The sequence below is a fragment of the Mobula hypostoma genome, chromosome 8 (assembly GCF_963921235.1).
Source record: "Mobula hypostoma chromosome 8, sMobHyp1.1, whole genome shotgun sequence".
In the NCBI taxonomy this organism is placed as follows: domain Eukaryota; kingdom Metazoa; phylum Chordata; class Chondrichthyes; order Myliobatiformes; family Myliobatidae; genus Mobula; species Mobula hypostoma.
Window position 1 is genome coordinate 95,681,239 of NC_086104.1, and position 21,769 is coordinate 95,703,007.

At 44.5% G+C, this 21,769-nt stretch overlaps 1 protein-coding gene across 5 annotated transcripts in view; it reads right to left on the reverse strand.

Moving 5' to 3' along the window:
* The window catches only part of dzank1 (double zinc ribbon and ankyrin repeat domains 1), a 134,934-nt gene that overhangs the window by 90,018 nt on the left and 23,147 nt on the right, over positions 1–21,769 (reverse strand). For all 5 annotated transcript variants that reach the window (XM_063056400.1, XM_063056397.1, XM_063056398.1 and 2 more), the window contains exons 5-8: positions 17,218–17,308; positions 14,920–15,032; positions 7,205–7,290; positions 1,064–1,181 (exon numbers count right to left, since the gene is read on the reverse strand). In XM_063056400.1, the coding sequence (XP_062912470.1) occupies positions 1,064–1,181; positions 7,205–7,290; positions 14,920–15,032; positions 17,218–17,308 (408 nt within the window). The remainder of the gene's footprint in view (positions 1–1,063; positions 1,182–7,204; positions 7,291–14,919; positions 15,033–17,217; positions 17,309–21,769) is intronic.

A 21,769-nucleotide genomic window follows, 5' to 3' on the forward strand; every position in this document is an offset into this window, starting at 1 on the left:
GACTACAGCTCAGCATTCAACACTATCACCCTCACGGAACTCACCATTAAGCTCCAAGACCTGGGCCTCAGTACCTCCCTGTGCAACTGGATCCTTGATTTCCTCACCGCCAGACCCTGTTAGTTCGGATCGGCAACATTTCTTCCACACTTACCATCAGTACAGGTGCACCTCAGGGCTGTGCGCTTAGCCCACCTGTTCTACTCACTTTATACTTATGATTATCCCCCTAAGTACAGCTCCAATGCCATCGTTTGCTGATGACACCACTGTCGTTGGTGAATCAAAGGTGCTGGCAAATCAGCATATAGGAGGGAGACCAAAAATCTGGTTCAATGGTGCTGCAACAGCAAACTCTCTCAGCAAAACTAAAGAGCTGATTGTCAACTATAGGAGAAAGAAGTTGGAAGTCCATGAGCCAGTCAACGTTGGGGAACTTCCAGCCCTTAACAGGCCTTTCTGATGCAACAAGACCACGCCGCCCAATTACACCCACGTGACCAATGAACCCACTAACTCTGTACATCGTTGGAATGTGGGAGGGAACCGGGGGAATTTCACACGGTCGCAGGGAGAACATACAAATTCTTTGGCGGAATACGGAGACGGGTATTGAACCAGCTCTCTGGCTCTGCTATAGCTTTATGCTAACCACTATGTTACCACGCTACCCTAGTCACTTTCAACTCGATAAAACATTTTGAATGAAACCCTTGTATGAGGATTGGGGCTTCACTCCAAAAGCTTGTTCTAGTTGGAAGTGCGGTGGAATATTGAGGACAAGATTGACTGTTGGAAATTGTATTTTCCACAGGAGGTAAAATGGTGGCTGTGATACTAAGAGAAGCTGGAGAGTTCTAGACATGTCTAACATTCACCCCTCAACCAACAGCACTGAGAAGCTGCTCTTCATTATATTATTATTTATATGAACATATCTACACAAATTAGCAGCTGTGTTTCTTCCTCCACTCGAGGTATCTTGCAATCGTGTGAAGTGTTGGTAAGTGCATGTTCTGGTTTATACTGGCAGACGTAGTTCCCGGTTTTAGCCGTTACCAACCTGAGCTCCTTCGGGAGGCAGAAGCCTGCGGCCTGGCACCGGAGGAACAGGGGAGCCACACTCCTGACAGAAACGTGCAAAGGGATCTGATGGGCGAGGAGCAAAGCAAGACACACACCTAAAACAAATTAAACCACAGTGGAAACTCAGGAGAATCAAATAGGTGCCTTCCCCACCATCACCCATCATGAACAAACAAATTTAACCAGCTTATTAATATGCACCACTTACAGCAGTAGTTCTTGGGTAACTTGCAATTCGTAATAAAAGGCAATGGTTTACAGACAACCAATAGTAGTGGAATCATTCATGGAGGATAACACTGGCTAATGCAATGGTTCGTGGCATTGTAATGCTTTGTGATATCACAGACCAAGTAGGGTTTGCCACCTGCACAAATACATGCACGTACAAGTGCAATGAAAACTTGCCTACAGCAGCTTCACAGACAAATAGCAACAGAGACACGACACTGACAAGAAAAACACAAATTAACAACATAGTTATACAACAAAAGAACATGATTAGAACAACAAAAAAGCAAAATCCAATGTAGTGCAGAGGACATAGTGATGCTATACTGATGTAGTGCTTAGGGATGTGCAAGTTAGTTCAAGAACCAAATGGTTGAAGAGAAGTAGCTGTTCTTGAACCTGGTGGTAGGGGACTTCAGGCTTCTGTATCCCCTGTGCAGTTGCGACTGTGAGAAGGCATGGCCCAGATGGTGGAGATCTTTGACGACAGACATTGCCTAATGGTGGATGGGATGTACCACTCCATTGGGCTGAGTTACTGCTCTCTGCAGTTTCTTACACTCCTGCACATTTGAATTGCTGCACTAGATCATGATACAATCAGTCAGGATACTTCCAACAGTACACCTGTAGAAATTTGTTAGTGTTCAGTGACACGCCGCACCTCATTATCACAATCCAGGCCATGTACTCTTCTCGCAGCTGCCATCAGGGGAAGGTACAGGAGCCTCAGGACCTTACCACCAGGTTCAAGAACAGTTGTTACCCCACAACCATCAGCCTCTTGAACCAGATGCAATAATTTCACTCAACTTCACTTGCCCCATCACTGAACTGTTCCCACAATCTATCGAATCACTTTCAAGGACTCTCCACCTCACATTCTCGATATTTATTGTTCATTTATTTATCATTACGATTCATTTTTTCCCTCTTTCTTTTTGTATTTGCAGTTTGTTGTTTTTTTTTGCACATTGGTTGCTGTCTGTCCTTGGGTGCGGTCTTTCATTAATTCTATTGTGTTGCTTGTACTTACTGTCATTGCCCACAAGAAAATGAATCTCAGGATTGTATACTGTGACGTACATGTAGCCTGATATTAAATTGGCTTTTAACTCATTAGCCTTCTGAGTGGTCAATGAACGGTTATTTTCTGGTTATGCAATCTGTGCATTGCTCAGCACGAACTCCTGTGGCCTGGAACGTGCCCGTCGGCAGCGTTCCTCTACGGACATCTCGATGTGCTGGCAGACCAACAAGTCTTGGGCAGACCACAGAGCATCTTTCACTGAGCTGATGATCTGACAGCAGTATGATGTTTGTCTCCGTGTGTGTCCCTGGGAACAGCCCGTAGATCAGAGAGTCCTCTGTCACACTGCTGCTCTGGGATGAACCGGAACACAGGCCCTTGCATCTGTCTTCAGACCCTCTTTACACACCCACAGTCCGTAAAGAGGTGAGCTACCGTCACGTCCCCGCTACAGTCGCCCCGCGGGCGGCTACTGTTGCTTCCCCACTACAGTCATCCTGTGGCCAGCTACTGTCGCTTCCTCACTACAGTCATCCCATGGACAGCTACTGTCGCTTCGCCACTACAGTCGCCCCGTGGGCAGCTACTGTTGCTCCCTCACTACAGTCGCCCCTTGGGCGGCTACCGTCGCATCCCCACTACAGTCACCCCACGGGCGGCTACCGTCGCGTCCTCACTACAGCCACCCCGCGGGCGGCTACTGTCGCTCCCTCACTACAGCCACCCCGCGGGCAGTTACTGTCACTCCCTCACTACAGTCGCCCCGCGGGTGGCTACTGTCGCTCCCCCACTACAGTCAGCCCACAGGTGGGCACTGACGCTCCCCCACTATAGTCACCCTGTGGGTGGCTACCGTTGCGCCCCACTACAGTCATCCCGTGGGCAGTGGGCTTTGGGGTTGATGTTCCAGGCATGCAGGAAGGCTGTGACTGGCAGGACCCCTCTCAACCCCAGCCAGGCAAGGTCATGGTGCCTGTTGGTGAGGCCTGGCGATGAGTTATCCCGTCAGATTGGCACAAGGAACCACTCACAGTGTCCATCGAGTGCATATCCTGCAGTGTCTGCAGGACATTCCGTGCTGACCACTGCCTGATGGACTTGGTCTGGAAGAACTTTTCAAAGAAGGACAGGTAGAGTGGCAATGTTCAACTGACTGGGACATTGGGTGGCGAAGGGGCTAGACCTGTCCTTCACCACACCGGGGACAGGTGGAGCCTCGGCACGTAGAGACACTTGGTGACTGGGACACTGGGTGGCGAAGGGGCCAGACCTGTCCTTCACCACACCGGGGACAGGTGGAGCCTCGGCACGTAGAGACACTTGGTGACTGGGACACTGGGTGGCGAAGGGGCCAGACCTGTCCTTCACCACATCAGGGACAGGTGGAGCCTCGGCACGTAGAGGTACTTGTGCCCACGTACTTGGGTTCCACACACAACCTGATGCAGCCACACACAAAGCTGGTCATCAGGGTGAGGCTGACACTGGGTACATTTTTGCCCGATTTCTGGGGATTTGTGAATTGTGACCCATCGGACCTACTTCATCTTGGATGCCTAGATGAACCTGAAGACAGCTCAGGTGTTTCCCTAGCGGGAAGAGCAGAGATGGGTCACATCTGTACCAGGTACAACAGCCCTGAAAGCACCTCACACCTGATGACCAGGTTCTTTCCTGTTACCAACAGGGAGCACCCTCCCCACAATCCCAATTTCAGTTTCATTTTCCCAGCCCACTCCGGCCAATTCTTGTTGTACACCTTGGCCCCTCCAAACCAGATCCCCAGCACCTTCACATAATTGGACCTGATGGTGAAGGGGATACTGGATCGATCAGGCCAGTTGCCGAAGAGCATGTTAATGCTGGCCCCTAATGCCAATTCAAACTGGCTGCAGATGTTCATTACTCTGTGTGAACTGACCTTGGATCTGAGCAGAAGATGGTGATGTTGTCCACGTACAGGGAGGTTTTCACTTGGGTTCCTCCACTGCCTCATCCCTCCTGATGGCTTTGGCAAAGGGTTCCATACAGCACACAATCAAGACAGGGGAGAGTGGGTAACCCTGATTGACTCCACACCTGCTGCACCACACGATCCTCATACACCGAGACTCTGGTCAAAATGCTTGACTTCCTTTATCTCCAGAACCACCTCTTGGTGAAGGTAGACACACAAAATGAAGTATGCTGCTGTTTTCAAACCACCAGCACAGCTTTTATTTGACTGAGGATTGAGACCTGGCATTAAGCGCATTATCTTACTGGGCAGAGGTGATTCCTGCCTTCCTATGTGCATCTGAGACCTGGACTACCTACAGCAGGTATCTTGTACTGGATAAATACCAACAATGCCATCTTCTCAAAAATGATCAAATTTACTGTAAGTATAAGCAAACCAAGATTAATGTTGTCTCCTTGACCAGCATCCCAGAACTGAACCCCTTGATAATTTCAATCACTGCCACAGTATCACTCTTTCCAATGCCATTCCTCCATTGCTTCATCATTAGTGACTTCACTTCTTTACTGATTCATTAGATGCAAAGCCCTTCAAGACAAATTCAGAATGTTTCAAGTTGCACCATTCAAGTGCACCACTCTTTGTTGTATAAGCATTCAAAAATATATACAATATGTCCAACACTGAAAATACACATTGTGAACAAAATATTCAAGATAATGCTAGATTATAAAAAATAAATTAGTCCTCTTTGATAAAACAGTGTAACTAACAGTTTACACCTTCACACAAATGCTTGCGGTTCGTGAAAAAGGAGCACAGTTACTTAAACCTCAAGTATCTTTCTATCTTAAAAGGTGGACAAAGTTTAAACTCTAATTGGATAGACTTACAATCTTTGGTTCACTTTGTATGGTGAGGCATGGAGAAAGAAGCAAGATGGGTAAATGTATGAACACAATCAGTATAAGACAAAAGCACACTTCTATGATTTAAAGGTTATAAAAAACAAAAATGCAGAAGTTACAATGAATTTCACCATCCTGAATGAATCTTAATGGAGTCCTCAAAGTACAAGTTGTTACATGGACCGAATAACTTGCACGATACAAGCAGAGCATTTTCTCAGCCAGGCCAGTAAAGATCAGCAGTAGCACTCCCTGTTGAATCTGACAGTGTGGCTTTAAGCCCCACTCCAAAGCCTTGAGTACAAATGCTAATAATATTTCAAGAGAGTATCGTGCTGTAGACCTGCAAGTGCTGTCTTTTAGGTAAGACATTGAACAATGGCCCCTCCAGCCCTCTCAGTGAGTACAAGAGATACCAATAGCATGATGTCAACCAGAAGCTGAATAGTTCTTCCCCAGCATCCCAGTTGACAGTAATGTCTCAACCAGCACCCCTAGTTATCTTTTGTACTTGGTGTCGGTGTAGCTTCCACATCTGTGAGACCTGATGTAGACTGGGGGACCGCTTCATCCAACACCTTCGTTTTGTCTGTCTTAAAAGATAGGATTTCCCAGTGGCCACCCCTTTCAATTCTACTCTCCAAACCCACTCAGAAACGTTGGTCCATGGGCTCCTCTACTTCTACGATGAGGCCAAACTTATATTCTGTCAGGCTAACCAACAATCTGAGGGCATCAATTTCACTAACTTCTGATAATTTCTCCCTCCTCTCCATCTCTTCTTATATTCCCCAGTCTGGTTCCCCTCTTCCCACTTCCCTTCACCTGCCCCCTTCCTTCCCTTTCTTCCATGATCCACTCTCCTCTCCAATCAGATTCTTCCTTCTTCAGCCCATTAAATCTTCCATCAACCTGCTTCTTACTTCATCACCCCTCCTCCACCCACGTAACCCCTCCATGGAGCAGCTTGTGTTCTTTCCTCTCCTTTCAACTTCTTATTCTGGCTTCTTCCCCCTTCCCTTCCAGTCCTAATGAAAGGTTTTGGCCCAAAATGTTGACTGTTTATTCCCCTCCGTAGATGCTGCCTGACCTGCTGAGTTCCTCCACCTTTTTATGTGCGTTGCTCTGGATTTCCAGCAGCTGCAGAATCTCTTGTGTCTATCACTAAACAACGTGTTCCTGTTATATGGCACTTAGTCATTTATTTTAATCTCTGCATAGTGTACATTTGATTGTATTGTCATTGTGCACACTTTCTGAATATAATCTGCTGTCTTGAGTGTTCTAACAGACGATAATGACGTAACAAACTGGGATGAGCTAAAATTTGTTATAGTATTTTTAAACAGCTTTGTTGATTGCCCGTTAATAGCTACTTAATTCATTTTCCTCTTATAAAAGCACAACGGATATAAACAGTTGGGCTAACTGCCATGGTAGTATAGTGGTTAACGCAACACTATTACAGCTTGGGGCAGAGTTCAATTCTGGCACTGTCTGCCTGTATGTTCTCCCTCTGACTGTGTGGGTTTCCTCTGGGTGCTCCAGTTTCCTCCCACGGTCCAAAGACCTACCAGTTAGTAGGTTAGCTGTCATGGTAAATTGCCCTGTGATTAGGCTAGTGTTAAATAGGTGGGTTGCGGGGCAGTGTGTCTTGTTGAGCTGAAAGGGCTATTCTATGCTGTATCTCCAAATAACTAAATAGATTGGGGGGGGGTGGAAAATGGCAAAGGCTTTCTGCCCTGCAAGTTAATGCCTTCACTGGCTTGCCAATCCCTCTCAACTGAGGTTACATACTGACATTTTGTAAGATCTGATATCAAAGCAGATATCGTGATGGAGTTGGTAATGTCAGGTTTGCTGCTTCTCCAATCATGTAACTAGCCACATCTTTTGGAAAACTCACAGTTGCCTTCCTACACATAATCTTGCTCCTCCAATATAAACAAAGACCGATGCTAGAGGAAGATCTATAAAAGAGCCACATACTTCAGAAAATCAGTCTCCATCAGGACCCTCTTGGCTTGTGCACCGCTCGGCATCTTGGGAGGATGTGAGTCCATAGAAGCAGTCAGCTGAAGAGTACAAAAAAGTTGCAAGTGGGAAGTTGAAGGTACTCGTGTACATAAACACATCAAAGGCATATTTTCCTAGATTATTAAAGTCTATCAAGAAACCCCAAAATATCTGGAAGTTGAGTTTTTTTCTTTCAGTTTGATCTCCCTCAGCAGCTGGACTAAATGGTCCAATGGAACAAAGATACAGGAGGTTACCCTTGGGTGCAGACCAGTAATCACTCACTCATGGAAATGACTTGTATGTACACAACAGGCAGATTATTCCCAGATTAAAAAAACTAGATAGGTTACAACTGCACTGCCAATCTTTTTTTCCGGGAAAAGGAATAACTCACACTGAAAAGAAGCAGCTTGAATTTTACAAATTCACCATATAAAGGCTCTCACAGAAAAGATGACAATGGATCTATCCTGTGGAAATATCTCAATTATTGGGCTTTATTTTAAGTATCATATCTGACACTGTTGTGGACTAAGCGATAGTCTTGATTGTTCTAATTAGCCAATAGCTCCAGTACTGTTGCATCACCAACCCTCATGTTCTCTTCAATAATCTCAAAGATCAACATCTCAATCTTCACTAAAGAAAGGATCCTACCCTTATTCTTAAAATTTTGATACTGTATTGTTTTACTAAGCTTTATTTTGCAGCGTCTCCAATTCCACTTCATCCTTTCTATGTATACTGACACCAGGAGTGTTCACAAGCCTCTAATTAGAATATGGAGTCATACAGCACAGTACATACCCTTCAGCCCAAAATGTTGTGCTGACCTTTTAACCTATTTTAAGGTCATTCTAACCCTTCTTTCCCACATAGCCCCCTCATTTTTATTTCATTCATGTGTATAAGAGTCTCTTAAATGTCCCAAATCATCCGCATCTTGCGCTTACCACTGTATAAATAAATGAACCTCTTATCATCTTCTATACCTGCACCAAGTTGCCTCTCATCCTCCTTCACTCCGAAGAGGAAAACCCAAGCTCGCTCAGTTGCACTCAGCTTGCTTGCCTAACCTAGCTATTAAGACTGTGGCTTGAATGCATCCCGTCTCCAGGAAAAGGAATAACTCACACTGAAAAGGAGCAGCTTGAATTTTACAAATTCACCATATAAAGGCTGCATGATTGTGGGGCAACTCCAAATTACTGCTGGATTTGTAAGAAGAAGTGCTTCCAGATTTAGCACTGAAATGCCTGAGCTCTAGATTATGGTATGCTATCCTGGAATTTAAAAGCACCACGGGCGGGAGAAGATGGCAGCGCGACGCAGCTCGTGCAGTTCTCCGGTGAAATGATATTGTATCTGTTAAATAGGGGCCGTGGACAATTCTGATTTGATGGAGACAGACGTGAAAGCACAGAGGAACATCTGGAGAAATTTCTGAAACGCCGGTTCGCTGTTGTTGTTACTGTGCAATCGAGAATCTTCCGGAGGGAAGGCACCAAAATCCCCGGCTTTGCCTGCTGCCGGCGACCGAGGCTGAGATGGTGCTCGGTGTCGGAGGCTGATCGGAGGCTCGAAGTTTTCGGACGACTCAGAGTCGGATTGTGGTCGGACATGGCAGGGAGAGTTTTCTTCCTTCTCCCGTCTGCGTGAGATGTGGGACATTCGAGAGACTTTGAACTTCTTTATTGTGCCATGGCCTGTTCTTCATCAAGTTATGGTATTGTTGCACTGTTGTAACTATATGTTATAATTATGTGGTTTTTGTTAGTTTTTCAGTCTTGGTCTGTCCTGTGTTTCTGTGATATCACACCGGAGGAATATTGTATCATTTCTTAATGCATGCATTACTAAATGACAATAAACGAGGACTGCGTGTCCTCATAATCTAATATATTCATCATTTAAAATCTTTCTCAGTCATCCCCTCAACAGACTGAATACCAGCTTTATGCAAGATTTTCTCATAACCTCTCAGATTATCTTTTGTGGTTGTGCTTTTTTTTAATGATTTCTGCTTACCTTTTACGCTCTTCTGCATACCCTTGCTTTCCCCAAATACTCCAATTTGTCTTTGAACCCACGGGGGACGATTCTCTTCCCCACACTCAAATTCATCTGCCAATTTTTCTTTCTTACTCCCACACTGTTTATGCACCTTTGTAATCTGCACTGTTCATTGGTGTCTCCTAATTTCTGAAGAGCATACATTAGCACAGCAAATTCTGCACAGCTCCAGTTTTGATCTTGACCTTAGATGCTGTCTGTGTGGAGTTTGCAGGCTCACCCTGCGACTGGGTGAGATGCTCTGTTTCCTCCACATGCTGGCTGGTTAACTGGCTGCTGCTTTGCTCTGAGTGTAGGTGGGTGACAGGAGAAGTAGGAGGTTGAAGTTAAGTGTCCAGTGAAGGAAACCTGAGGCTCTCCAGTGGTCAGACACATCCTAGCTGCCTACGTGATAACCATGGCAGGGTAGTATGACATAGAGTGCAAGCTGTTGCCCATGCAGCAAGCTCCCCCTCATCACGCAGCTGATGAATCCAAAGGGAATTGCCAGTCAGTGATAAACTCAACACAGGGCTGCCTTAAGGACTCTAGCTCTGAATTCTTTCCTCGGGGTTTACTCCCAAAGCCTTCCCCATGAGTGGGAATAGCTGCAGGGCAGCGGAGGTTTGAGAATTTCCTTCCCCTGGATGAGCTGCCAAACATAGCTGACAAGCTGTATCTATCCAAAGTGACTGGTTTAAGGCACCAGTAACCTGCCTTTGCCCCTTCTCTTGTCAGTAGAAACTGTTCAGCTGGGCTTAGTAGCTAAGCCACACATGGAAGGCCAGGAGCTGGACTTGATTGTCGGAGACTATTTGAGAGGCACGCCATTGGAAGCATTTAATAGGTGGTGGGAGCTTTTCCCACTACCTTCGACAACCTCAAGGAACTAGTGAAGGAGACCAGCTTGAATGAAATTAAGTGGAAGAATGGGACTAATGCAATTGCTCTAAGAGCTAGCATAGATTTGATAGGATGAACTGCCAACCTTGTCAAAAGCAATATGATCCTTTATTTATCCCTTCCCAACCTGGGGTCCACGGACACCTCAGTTAATGGGAGGAGTCGATGCCTTAGACTCACCATTCATTTGGGGTGTAATCTGGCATCAGGTTAGTAATTCCTGTAAGGGAGTTAAACCTCCTAGATGGAAGAACCTGAGAATTAATGTTGCGTCTTCACAGATGTTGAATTGGGCTGTAGAGCTGTTATTTTTCTTGAGTTTAACTTTCTTACATTTGTTTGTATTTTTATATATTCACCTATAAACATGTGATTGCTCAGAGAGGTTTTTATTGGTTTCAGTCACCTCTGCATTTTTCTGGAAACTTCTTGGGAGTTACGTTATTTGAATCTGGCTATTTAGTTGGTCAACTGTTATTCGTTAGAATTTCAACGAGATCAGCGATCTAATAGAAGAAGATCAGATCATTTTCGTTCACTCTCAGTTCTCTTTTTCCCTTAGGCTGACTTCCCCCACTCTTTCCCTCTTCATTCCTTCTCTCCATGTTTCTCCCTTTGTCTTCCTTGTGCTTGTAACACTTCATAAGCCATGAATTGGGACAAGACTTAGACTGGGATGCGATTTGAGATAATGCTGTTGGAGCTTCGAAAAACCCAAATCATCGGTATATACACTTGAAATTTTGTCATAGAGCATATTTAACACCAAGAATTAGACATCAAATGGGACTGGTTCCTGACCCATATTGCTCATTTTGCCCCCACGGAACCATTGGCTCTTTTATACATGTTGTATGGGAATGCCCAGGGGTTTTTGGTTTGTGGGGGAAGGTTATCAGTACTCTTACAGAACTAACGGGGGTACAATTACCAATGGACTCCGCTGTACATCTTCTAAATGATGACTCCCACCTTTCCCTTATGGAAAAAACACGCAAAGTCTGGCTGGCAGGCCTGACTGCAGCTAAGAAGATTGTAGTCCAGCATTGGAAACCTCCCCATGATATTTCAAATACTCACTGGCTTCGGAGCTTTTTGGACATTTCTTACCTGGAACTTTCATCAGCAACAGTAAACGATGCATGACCAAACACAGTCTTAATGTGGACAAATTTGATATCTAACTTAAAAGATCCTTTGTTCAAATAGGAATGCTTTGTCTGTGTATGCACTACTATTCAGTTGGTTGGTGGAGGGGAGAGAGGGGTGGAGGGGAGAGAGGGGTGGAGGGGGGGAGAAGGGGGTGGAGATGGGGAAAAGGTGGAGGGGGGTGGTGAAGAGGGTTGGGGGTGGCTGGGTTAAACAGTCAAAATGTAATTGGCAAGTGGTTGTATTGAATGTAATTTGTTGGTGATGCAATAAAAAATTAGTTTTAAAAAAGCCACAAGTTTTATGCCCTGTTCTTGACTTCCAGAGACACTTGGATTGCAAAAGCACCAGGATTCATAAGATGCAAAGTCAAATCTTTTTGCTGTCTTCTGCATGATTTATTTTTATTCTACGCTGTCAGGTAGAAAACAAATGGTTACATTCCAAAAGCAAAGTATTGCAGATGCTGGAGATAAACTTAAAGCTGGAAGTACACCCTGGGTTAGGCAGCATCTGCAGAGGAAGGCACAGTTAACAGCCCAGCATCATGACTTTTCAGCACTTTCAAGTTTTATGTCTGAATGCTGCAATAACCATAACCTTTCACTCAACATCAAACCAAAGAAATTATTATCAATTTCAGAAAATCAAGAAGATATGAACAAGCTCCACTACTCTTAAACGGTAAAGCAGTGGAAAGGGTGTCCAGCTTTAAATTCTTGGGAGTGAACATCACAGAGGAGTTCTCATGGACCACTAACATCTCCTTGATAGTAGGGAAGGTGTTTAAAGAATGCAAATCTGTCCCTAAAGCTGCTGGTAAACTTATACTGATGTGTAATTGAAAGCATACTGACTGCTGCTTGATATCATGGTACACATGCTGCAACAAGATCGACCCAAAAACCACTTAAGCAAATGATCACGACTGCATAGAACATCACTGGGACACAACTACTGGATACGGTAACTATCTACAACTCACAATGTATACAGCAGGCTTCAAAATCGCAATGGACTCATCCCACCCAAGTTATCCCCTGGTCAATCTCCCAGCATCCAGCAAGAGATACAGAAACATCTCTGCGCGGACAGCCAGACTGACAAACAGAGCTGTCGTGCAACTGAACAATGCAACCCCCAACCACCTGTCCATAGTCTGTAGGCACTATGGACAATCTCTACGTGCAATACATGGGCATAATTCTTGAAGCTATTTCATATTTAATCACTATTTTATAACGTGGGCAAGTGCACCACTTGAATGGGGCAGCCACAGTTTTTTTTAATTTTAGAATTGTTTGTTTTTGAAAAAGGATCTCGTGCTTTTTTGTTTGTTTTGAATTCAGTTGTAACTTAGATGTCACGCTAACTAACTCGGTCATTGTGCTTTTAGTAACTGGATTGTCAGTCTGCTGTTTTGCACTGAACGGAGCACCAAAAGCAATCCCTTTGACCTTAGCAACGACAATAAAGCTCTAATCAGAATCTGTTTCTACACCTGTACATACATCAAGTGCTAAAACAGGGACAAGGGTCCAATTCCACTTCCACATTGAACAAGACACCAGCAGGCATGGTGAGAGTGCAGCTGAGGACCGATGGTGATGGCTGATCTATACGGTCAGTCAGTCGAAGTATCCAAGGCCCCATTTTCTTCACATCTCCTGGGCCTTGGGAAACCAGGAAAGAAAGACCACATCCACATGACGTGTGTATGCCAGAGACCGCCGGCTAGACAGGGACATGCCTGTTTTAGCATGCAACTTTAGCTCCTGTGAACTGGGCGGATGAGATCGACAGTGCGATCTAACAGTCAGGAAGGCGGTTCTGTAACGCTCCACGGAGAGCAATGGGCATGACAAGACATAAGACGCCATGGTTACCAAGAAAGACCCCCAGTTGGTGACACTTGTTCATACCGCTGGGCCCAGACTTTCTGAGGGTGAGAGAGTGGAACTGTCCCAGTGCAACAGCTTTTCCACTTTCAAAACTCTCCCGCACAGGTTTCACTGTCATCGTTGGACATGAGGGACAACCACCACGCATATGCCAGAAAGAGCAGCAGTGCTAGGTCTGGAAGTAACAAGTTTACTGGGTTTCCTTCTCACTTCAGCTCGTTCCAACCTCCACTATCTTTTGACCCTTGCCTCTAACCTGTATAATCATCTACCATCTCTCCCTTGCACACTGGGGACCTGGGGTGGTGGGTGCTGCATAGAGCGGTGCCCTACAACAGGTTTCTGAGTTCATACACAGATCTCCCAGCCACCTGTCGCTTCTGTGGTTTGGAAGAGACTGTGTACTGGATGCATATGGAGTGTGCAAGGCTGCAGTCCCTATTCATATATCTGAGGAGACCGCTCCTCACCTTCCGGCTGCGCTTCTGACCAAACTTCATCTTTGATCATCCAGTAAGGAATGGGCAGGATGCCCTAGTTAACCTGCTTTGGAGGCTGGCTAAGATAGCTACCCGTAGGTCCTGAATGCAGGCGGCAGAGGGTTCTGACCAGGCTGACTGCTTGGCAGTGTTCTGGGGGTATGTATGTGCCCGGGTAGCTGTTGAAAAAGAGCACCCAGCGTCCATGGCTAAAAGGATGATGAGGAAGGGGATGTGCTAGTTTAGTATATATTAGTAATGATTTGTCTGGTCTTTTGTTTTGTAATATGATTGCACATTAGTGTAGTGGTTTGAATTTGTAGTAAGAGTACTTTTGTAAAAAAAAATCCAGCTACATCTCTTCTTCCATAGCAGTACCTCTCCACTGATGAAATCAGTGCCTATACTCTCCAGCATAAGCACCCAGAATATGGCCTCTTCACATATCATAATCTCACCCCTAGTTGTTTCTCACCTTGCTGTTGAGACCCTGACCGTCCTCTCTCGTAAATTAGCCGTCTATCCCCACCTCACACTCACTGCCCTAACAGTGAGCACCCCGCTCCCTCTTCTCCACTTTTCATATTTGGCTTCACAGTGCAAGCTTTCCACTCTGATTAGAAAATAGCTGATTGATCAGTTTGGAAATCAGGTTAGGAATCCAGTATAAAATATTTACATGCTATTAATTTCATCCAGATTTCTGGGAAACCCTAGATTCTGGATGCCCGCCTGGGATATTTCCCTGTTAATATAAAAGAAATTCAACATCAACATCTTTTTTCCATTCATGGTAGACATTACTAGTGATGTCAATGGTCCTTGAACAATCCTAATTGTCCTTAAGACGGTGGCAATAACGCCTTCTCCTTTGATTTTTGATCATGCTCCTTCTGGTTTTGCACACTATCATTAAAGTACTCTCACAACACTGTTAGTGGAACACTAGCAGTTTCTGGGATTATGACCACAAAGTTTTGACCCATGACAACTAAACACTACAGTTGTCAACTAAGACAATCAATATGATCGAAAAGAAAACCCCTGTGAAGTATAATATCAAAGATTTTAAGGCTGTAAACTAGTTGATAGTTATGTATCAAGAAAATAATCTACTCAATTGTCCTTGACATAAATTTATCTCAAGGATCCTTAACAGTAAGATAATAAGTTCTTTTTCTAAAAGTGACTGAATATTTACCTGCAATCTGTGTGACTGAGGCTCACATTCAGAGACCTGGGCTCCTAGACGACTGTTCAGGAATCGTGGGCTCTTAAATGATTTGTGATGATTGCTGCCATCTATCTTCAGTTCTGGTAATAAGTAATGATGAATATATGTGATCACAGCTCCCATCTATAACTGGGGTGGATAACTAACTTGACATTCTAACTTAGTTCTTTCCTAAACAAGTAAATTATTGGGACTTTTCAGCAAAATTCAAATTATAAGCTTTTATCACTAAACATGATGAATTCTTTTCAAGTCTTTTGCCTGTATATGGGGACAATTTTAACACAATTCATTGTAGGAAACCCATGTAGTTTGTGGAATGCCAGTTTTACACCTCATCCAATATTACTTTCCGATGATTTTCAGCAGGGAGTAATATGAGAAGGAATATAAAGCCATAGAGCTCCTCATATTTAAAGTGGCGGTTGATAGGTTCTTGATTAGTAAGGAAATCAAAGGCTGTGGGGAGAAGGCAGCAGAATGCGGTCAAGAGGGATAATAAATCAGCTGTGATGGAATGGTGGAGCAGACTCCATGGGCCAAATAGCTAAAATTTTGCTCCTATGTCTTGTGGTCTTATGACAGCTGAGAGAGGAGTAAGGCTGGATAACAAAGACCCTGGAGAAGTTACAAACTATAGTAAAGTGATCCTATGTATACAAGTCAAAAGTAGAATATACATAGCAGAGTGAAATCTCATACACAGAACTTAACTCATCAAAGCAGACCAGCTGGTCCAGCCAGTTTGCCCATAAATGTGTTCCACACCACCCCACTCAAAGCATCAACAACGCATGACAGTTTTAAAACACCAAGTGGTTTAACTGGAAAACAAAACTTACATCAGATCACACATTAAACGGATGTCCAATAGTTTGTTTGAAGCAGTAGCTTTATGGGAATGTCTTAAAAGGATGAAAGGGCGGTGGAGTGGTTTGGGTAAAGAATTTCACACTTTAGGACCTTGCTTGATGAACGCAAGGTTCTAAGGGTGGAGTAATTACAGTTACCTAATGTACCTGATTGTTCTCAAAAAGATAGACAGTCAGAGTTAGGAAAAGCATGCAAAACTGCAGACCACGATTTTTTTGTGGTATTCCAGGTATTTGATGCATTGATATCTGGAGGTGCCAGGGATGCAGAGGGATTTGCTTTGGTCCATAAGGAGCCTAGAGAAGAGTGTGGCCACTCCTGTAGAATCAGGCCTTCAGAGGAGCCTGCTTCATTATCAGTCAGAAGGTGTTCAAAGGCCTCTCGATGCTTTTAGCCGTTATACAGTAAGCAGAGGGCAACAACTTTTAAATATAGTTCATGAAATGGTGATGGGGTATTAGTTGGGACAGCAGGCTACTGGATCATGAATCATGTTGGGTTAAGGCATGGGGGCTGCTGAGATGTGAACTACTGGCTTGTGGGAAGGTGTTGAGAAGGCAAACTTTTTAGTTTATATGAACTGAGCTAAACGTCCCAAATATTCACCAGTATTCTCTGCTTATAGTATCTTAACCAAGCAGCCAATACAGCGCCTGGCTTTGCTAACAGACCTATTACATAGTACTTTTATCAAAAGCCTCTTGAAACTCATCTTCCACATTCCTTTCACCAATTCGCTCTCTTTATATTCCAAAAGAACTCAAATTTTGAACATGATTTGCTCTTGACTAATCTTTGTGGCTTCTATTCTTCAATTCATATTATTCTAAGTACAACCAGCCTTATTGTTAGTCTAATCTAGATTCCAAGTTTATTTCTCTACTTTTCTTTGGAAAAACAATACAACTTTATCAGTCATGCAGTCCTGTATCAGCAGAGCAAAATTTTGGTCATCTTTGCCCTTACTTCTTTTAGCAACCCTGTAAGTATTTCACCTGGATGAGATATCATTTCTCCTTCCAGCACTTGCAGCTTCTATCTTGTCTAATTTTACTGTATCCATTCATTGGCTACTTTGCATCAAGGGTCTTTATTTGCCCTATATTTTTGTGTATTAGGAATTTGCATTGTTGGCACAACATGCAATGAAAACCAATAACATGCAACAATTCTAAAAAATAAAGAATTACTTAATATATTAAGTTGGAGGCTAAAGTACAGACATGAAATAAAATGAGAATACATAAATACCAGCATGTATTTACAAATTAAGTAGCATACGAAAAGTGTTTAAAACTGTTTACAGCACACTGCATTTACATATCAACATATTTTTGCCACTGCAATAATAAAGTACTCAAGCATCAGACTGGACATGCCCAGACTGCCTACCTTGACTCTTTTGAATTGCTTCCTCCCAGGCAAGGCTGCTTTCCTTGTTTAAATATTCCACTGACGGAAATGACAACTTCTCCAGAGTTTCCTAAGAATGCAAAGATGATTTGTCGGCAGTATGGAGTCACAGTGTATGGAAACTGGACAGCTAACTTACACAGGTGGATGAGGAGGAGAGCAATTTTATAGGAACATTAAGTTAATAGACCACAGCAATAAAGATAAACTGCAGTTATATTCTTGTACAAATGTTCACCATTTTCTTTTTGTTTTCTGAAGGAGGGACTCACATTTTTGCACAGTTTCACATTTTCCTACACTGCTCGGGTGACTAGGCTCATCATTGACAAAGGGTGTGTGCAGATGGGCTCCAATTTTCAAAGTTCAAAATAAATTTATTATCAAATACATATATGTCGCCATGAGATTCGCTTTCTTGCAGGGATCCACAGTAGAGCAAAGAAATACAACAGAATCAATGAAAAACTACACAGGAAAAATTGACAAACAACCAATGTGCAAAAAAAAGACAAACTGCAAATACAAAAAACGATAATAAATAAGTAAGTAAATAAATAATACATAGAAAATGAGTGTCGGGTCTTTGAAAGTGAGCCCATAGGTTGTGTAATCAGTTGAAGTAAGTGAAGTCACCCAGGCTGATTTGGGAGTCTGATGGCTGAAAGGTAATAACCATTCCTGAACCTGACTGTCTGGGGCCTAAGGCTTCTGTACCTCCTTCCCAGTGGCAGCAGTGAGAAGAGAGCATGGCCTGGATGGTGGGGCCCTTGGTATTCGATGCTCAATGGTGGGGAGGGTTTTGTCTGTGATGGACTTGGCTGCATCCACCTCATTTTGTCCTCTGTGATCTTTGATATTCTTCAGAACTGCCTATAAGGAGTGCAGACTATTGTAATGTCTTCACAAGTCCACTGGAGTGTACTGCCTCTACCAGACCTCCCCACTGCTCACTGCTGCTACCATCCCTTGCCACCTCTTGCTTGGAAGGTGGCAGGTTTAAATACCAAACAAGTAACTTAAACATACAACTCCAGTGCCCTTGCAGAGAGAATGGTGCACTGCTGGAAGTGCCAAGTTTCCAATGACATCTTCAACCACAGCCCGTTTGGCTTTTTGAAATAGCCCAAGGCATTTCTTTTAAATTTCAAAATATGCTTTATTCAAAAATAAATATATACACTAAACCATTCAATAACTTCCCATCCTTTACATACGTTTCCATCATAGTCTGTACATATCCATACTTATGGCCACCCACGTGGCACTCCAGTTGTTCACCTTATCACATCATTGTTGAGGGGTATACTCCCCGCCACCCGACCCCTCCCACGGGTGGAGAAACCTATACCGTGGTCCTTCCCCACCGGGCCCTTGTGGTGGCTGCACCGAGTTTCAGTGCGTCCCTCAGCACGTACTCCTGCAGCCGAGAATGTGCCGGTCGGCAGTATTCTCCCACGGACATCTCCATGTGCTGGTAGATCATCAAGTTTCGGGCCGACCAAAGAGCGTCTTTCACCGAGTTGATGATCTGCCAGCAGCACCGGATGTTGGTCTCCGTGTGTGTCCCCGGGAACAGCCCGTAGATCAGAGAGTCCTCTGTTACGCAGCTGCTGGGGATGAAACGTGACACTAGCCCGTCCATCCTCCTCCACACCCTCTCTGCGAATCGACAGTGTGCAAAAAGGTGGGTCACAGACTCCTCACTGCAGTCCTCCCGTGGGCAGTGGAGTGCGGAAACGACGTTCCGGGCGTACAGGAGGGATCTGACTGGGAGGACCCCTCTCACCACCAGCCAGACGAGGTCCTGGTGCCTGTTGGTGAGGTCTGGCGATGACGCATTTTGCCAGATGAACTGGACGGTCTGCTCGGGGAACCACCCCACTGTGTCCATCACGTCCTTCTCCTGCAGTGCCTGCAGGACATTACGTGCCGACCACTGCCTGATGGCCCTGTGGTCAAAGGCGTTCTCCTGGAAGAACTTTTCTATGTAGGACAGGTATGCCGGCAACAACCAGCTGACTGGGGTGGTGTGCGGGAGTGGGGCTAGACCCATCCTTCGTAGCCAGGGTGACAGGTAGAACCTGGGCACATAGTGGTACTTGGTGCCCACATACCTGGGTTCTACACACAACCTGATGCAGTCACATACGAAGCTGGCCATCAGGGTGAGGGCAACATTGGGGACATTCTTGCCCCTGTTGTCCAGGGACTTGTGCATGACGGTCCGTCTCACCCGCTCCATCTTGGATCCCCAGACGAATCTGAAGACAGCTCGGGTGATTTCCGAGCTGTAGAAGCAGGGGACGGGCCACACCTGTGCCAAGTACAGCAGCCCTGAGAGCACCTCACACCTGATGACCAGGTTCTTGCCCGTTATCGATAGGCATTGTGCTGAAGAACAACAAAGTTCTTCCAAGTTTCCTGACCCACATTCATCTCTTAGCAAACCTAAAGCTGGGTTATCCGGTCATTAAGATATGATAGGCAATCTGGGAAATTACAGAAATATTCATTTAGAATCTAATACAAGGAAGTTAAAGGGAACCATGGTGACTAAGCATTAAAAGAAATTTGAACTGTTTAATAATCGCTGATGTGGAAATGTAAATATGCATTCATGCCTTGCACAAACACTTTATTTTCTGTAATGATGAAAACAAATCTTGAAGGAAAAAGGATGACAGAAGTAATTCAATAATTAGGTGCCTCGATATCCATTGTGGCCAACAGGGATTGGTCTAAGTATTTTATAAATGGTAGGCAAATAGAAACAAAGTTCAAAGTTTTTTTTAAGGGTCCATGTACATAAATCACTATGGTGCATTAAGTATTTAAGATAATTGGTAGCATTTAATTTTAGGAGACTAGAGTGTACTGGGAATACATTTTATCCCTAATGTACAAAACCTGCTGTACCATATCCAGAGAAATGAGTGTTGTTTGTGGTCATGTAACATAGAAAGGATAAATTAGACCTGGAAAGAATGCAACACATTCTAGTTAACATACTAATATTGATTCATTGCTTCATCGTGATTCATCATCATTACCGGGGCAATGGCCGCCAACAGCAGCTCCAGCAGCTCGCCAGAGTCCACTGTCCTAAGCTGAAGGTTGATCAGCCCTGTCCCTTCCTTGTTCACCGCACAACTTTGTACGCCTTCTAGGCGAAGATCCATGGAATGAGGTCTTTCGAGCTTCCGTACCTTTGGGTTTTTACAGGATGGGGTTGCTAACCCCATACCCAGCCCTCCTCCTGCCGCAGGCGGGCTTGGGTCCGTCCATGGCAGAGTTCATCGTTAGTCAGAAGGGACCTTAATGTTTGTTCTGACAGTAACTGGCTGCAAAATTCAAGTCTCAAGATGACTCAAATCCAACCACAGCTTCCACATTCAGGAAGAGCTTTCAAGATCTTTCACATAACTTAAACTTAAGTTTTTGTTCTTTCTTTCCGCACATTGTGGTGCATCAGGCAGCAACCTTTGCCTTTTCTTTAGCATGTCTGTTTTTTTTTAACAAGGCTGAGTTGTTAGCTCGACACTCAATGTGAAAGGAGCCGGCCGGATTCGAACCTGGGACCACTCCCCTCAAAGTCCAGTGCAGAAGTCACTACACCACCAGCCAGCTGATTTACACTTCAGCAGTACGTTAATATGTCAATGAAATGCTACTTCAGATCAGGGTGTTCCTAAGTTCGGAATTCAATGCCAGCAGCGTCTGTAAGGAGTTTCTACATTCCCCCCCAGCTGTCTGTGTTTCCTCTGAGTCCTCTGGTTTCCTCCCACAGTTCAAAGATGTACCAGTTGGTAGTTAATTGGTCATTGTAAATTGTCCTGCGACTTGGCAAGTGTTAAATAGGTTGCTGGGCGGTGTGGCTCATCAGGCCAGAGGGGCCTGTTCTGTGCACATCTCTGAATAAATAGAGTCATAAATTCACACTAAAGCACAGAAACAGGCCCTTCTGCCCATCTAGTCATTATTCTGCCTACTTGCATCAACCTGCAATTTTTGAAACACAATTCCTTATCGTTTTTTCCTAGGATTTTGAAAGGAAGGAAGGAAGGAAGGAACGTCGACTCAGACCATGAGAGGCCTGCATCGGGCATTTTCATGCCTTACAAGGCACAGATTGGAAGTCTGTGTGGAGCGCCACTCCTCGCACAGATTAGAGCAATGTGTGATTAAGTGCCTTGCTCAAGGGCACTAACACGTTGCCACAGTTGAGGCTCGAACTAGCGACCTTGAGATAACTAGACGAATGCCTTAACCACTTGGCCACGTGCCCAACACGTGAAAGGAACTGAGAGAAAATGCAGAGAAACATTCCAACTAGAGCCAGAAGGGGCCATTAGAAGGCCTTGGCGAGCAGGATTAAAGAAAACCCCAAGGCATTCTACAAGTATATGAAGAGCAAGAGGATAAGACGTGAGAGAATAGGACCAATCAAGTGTGACAGTGGAAAAGTGTGTATGGAACCAGAAGAGATAGCAGAGATGATTAATGAATACTTGGCTTCAGTATTCACTAC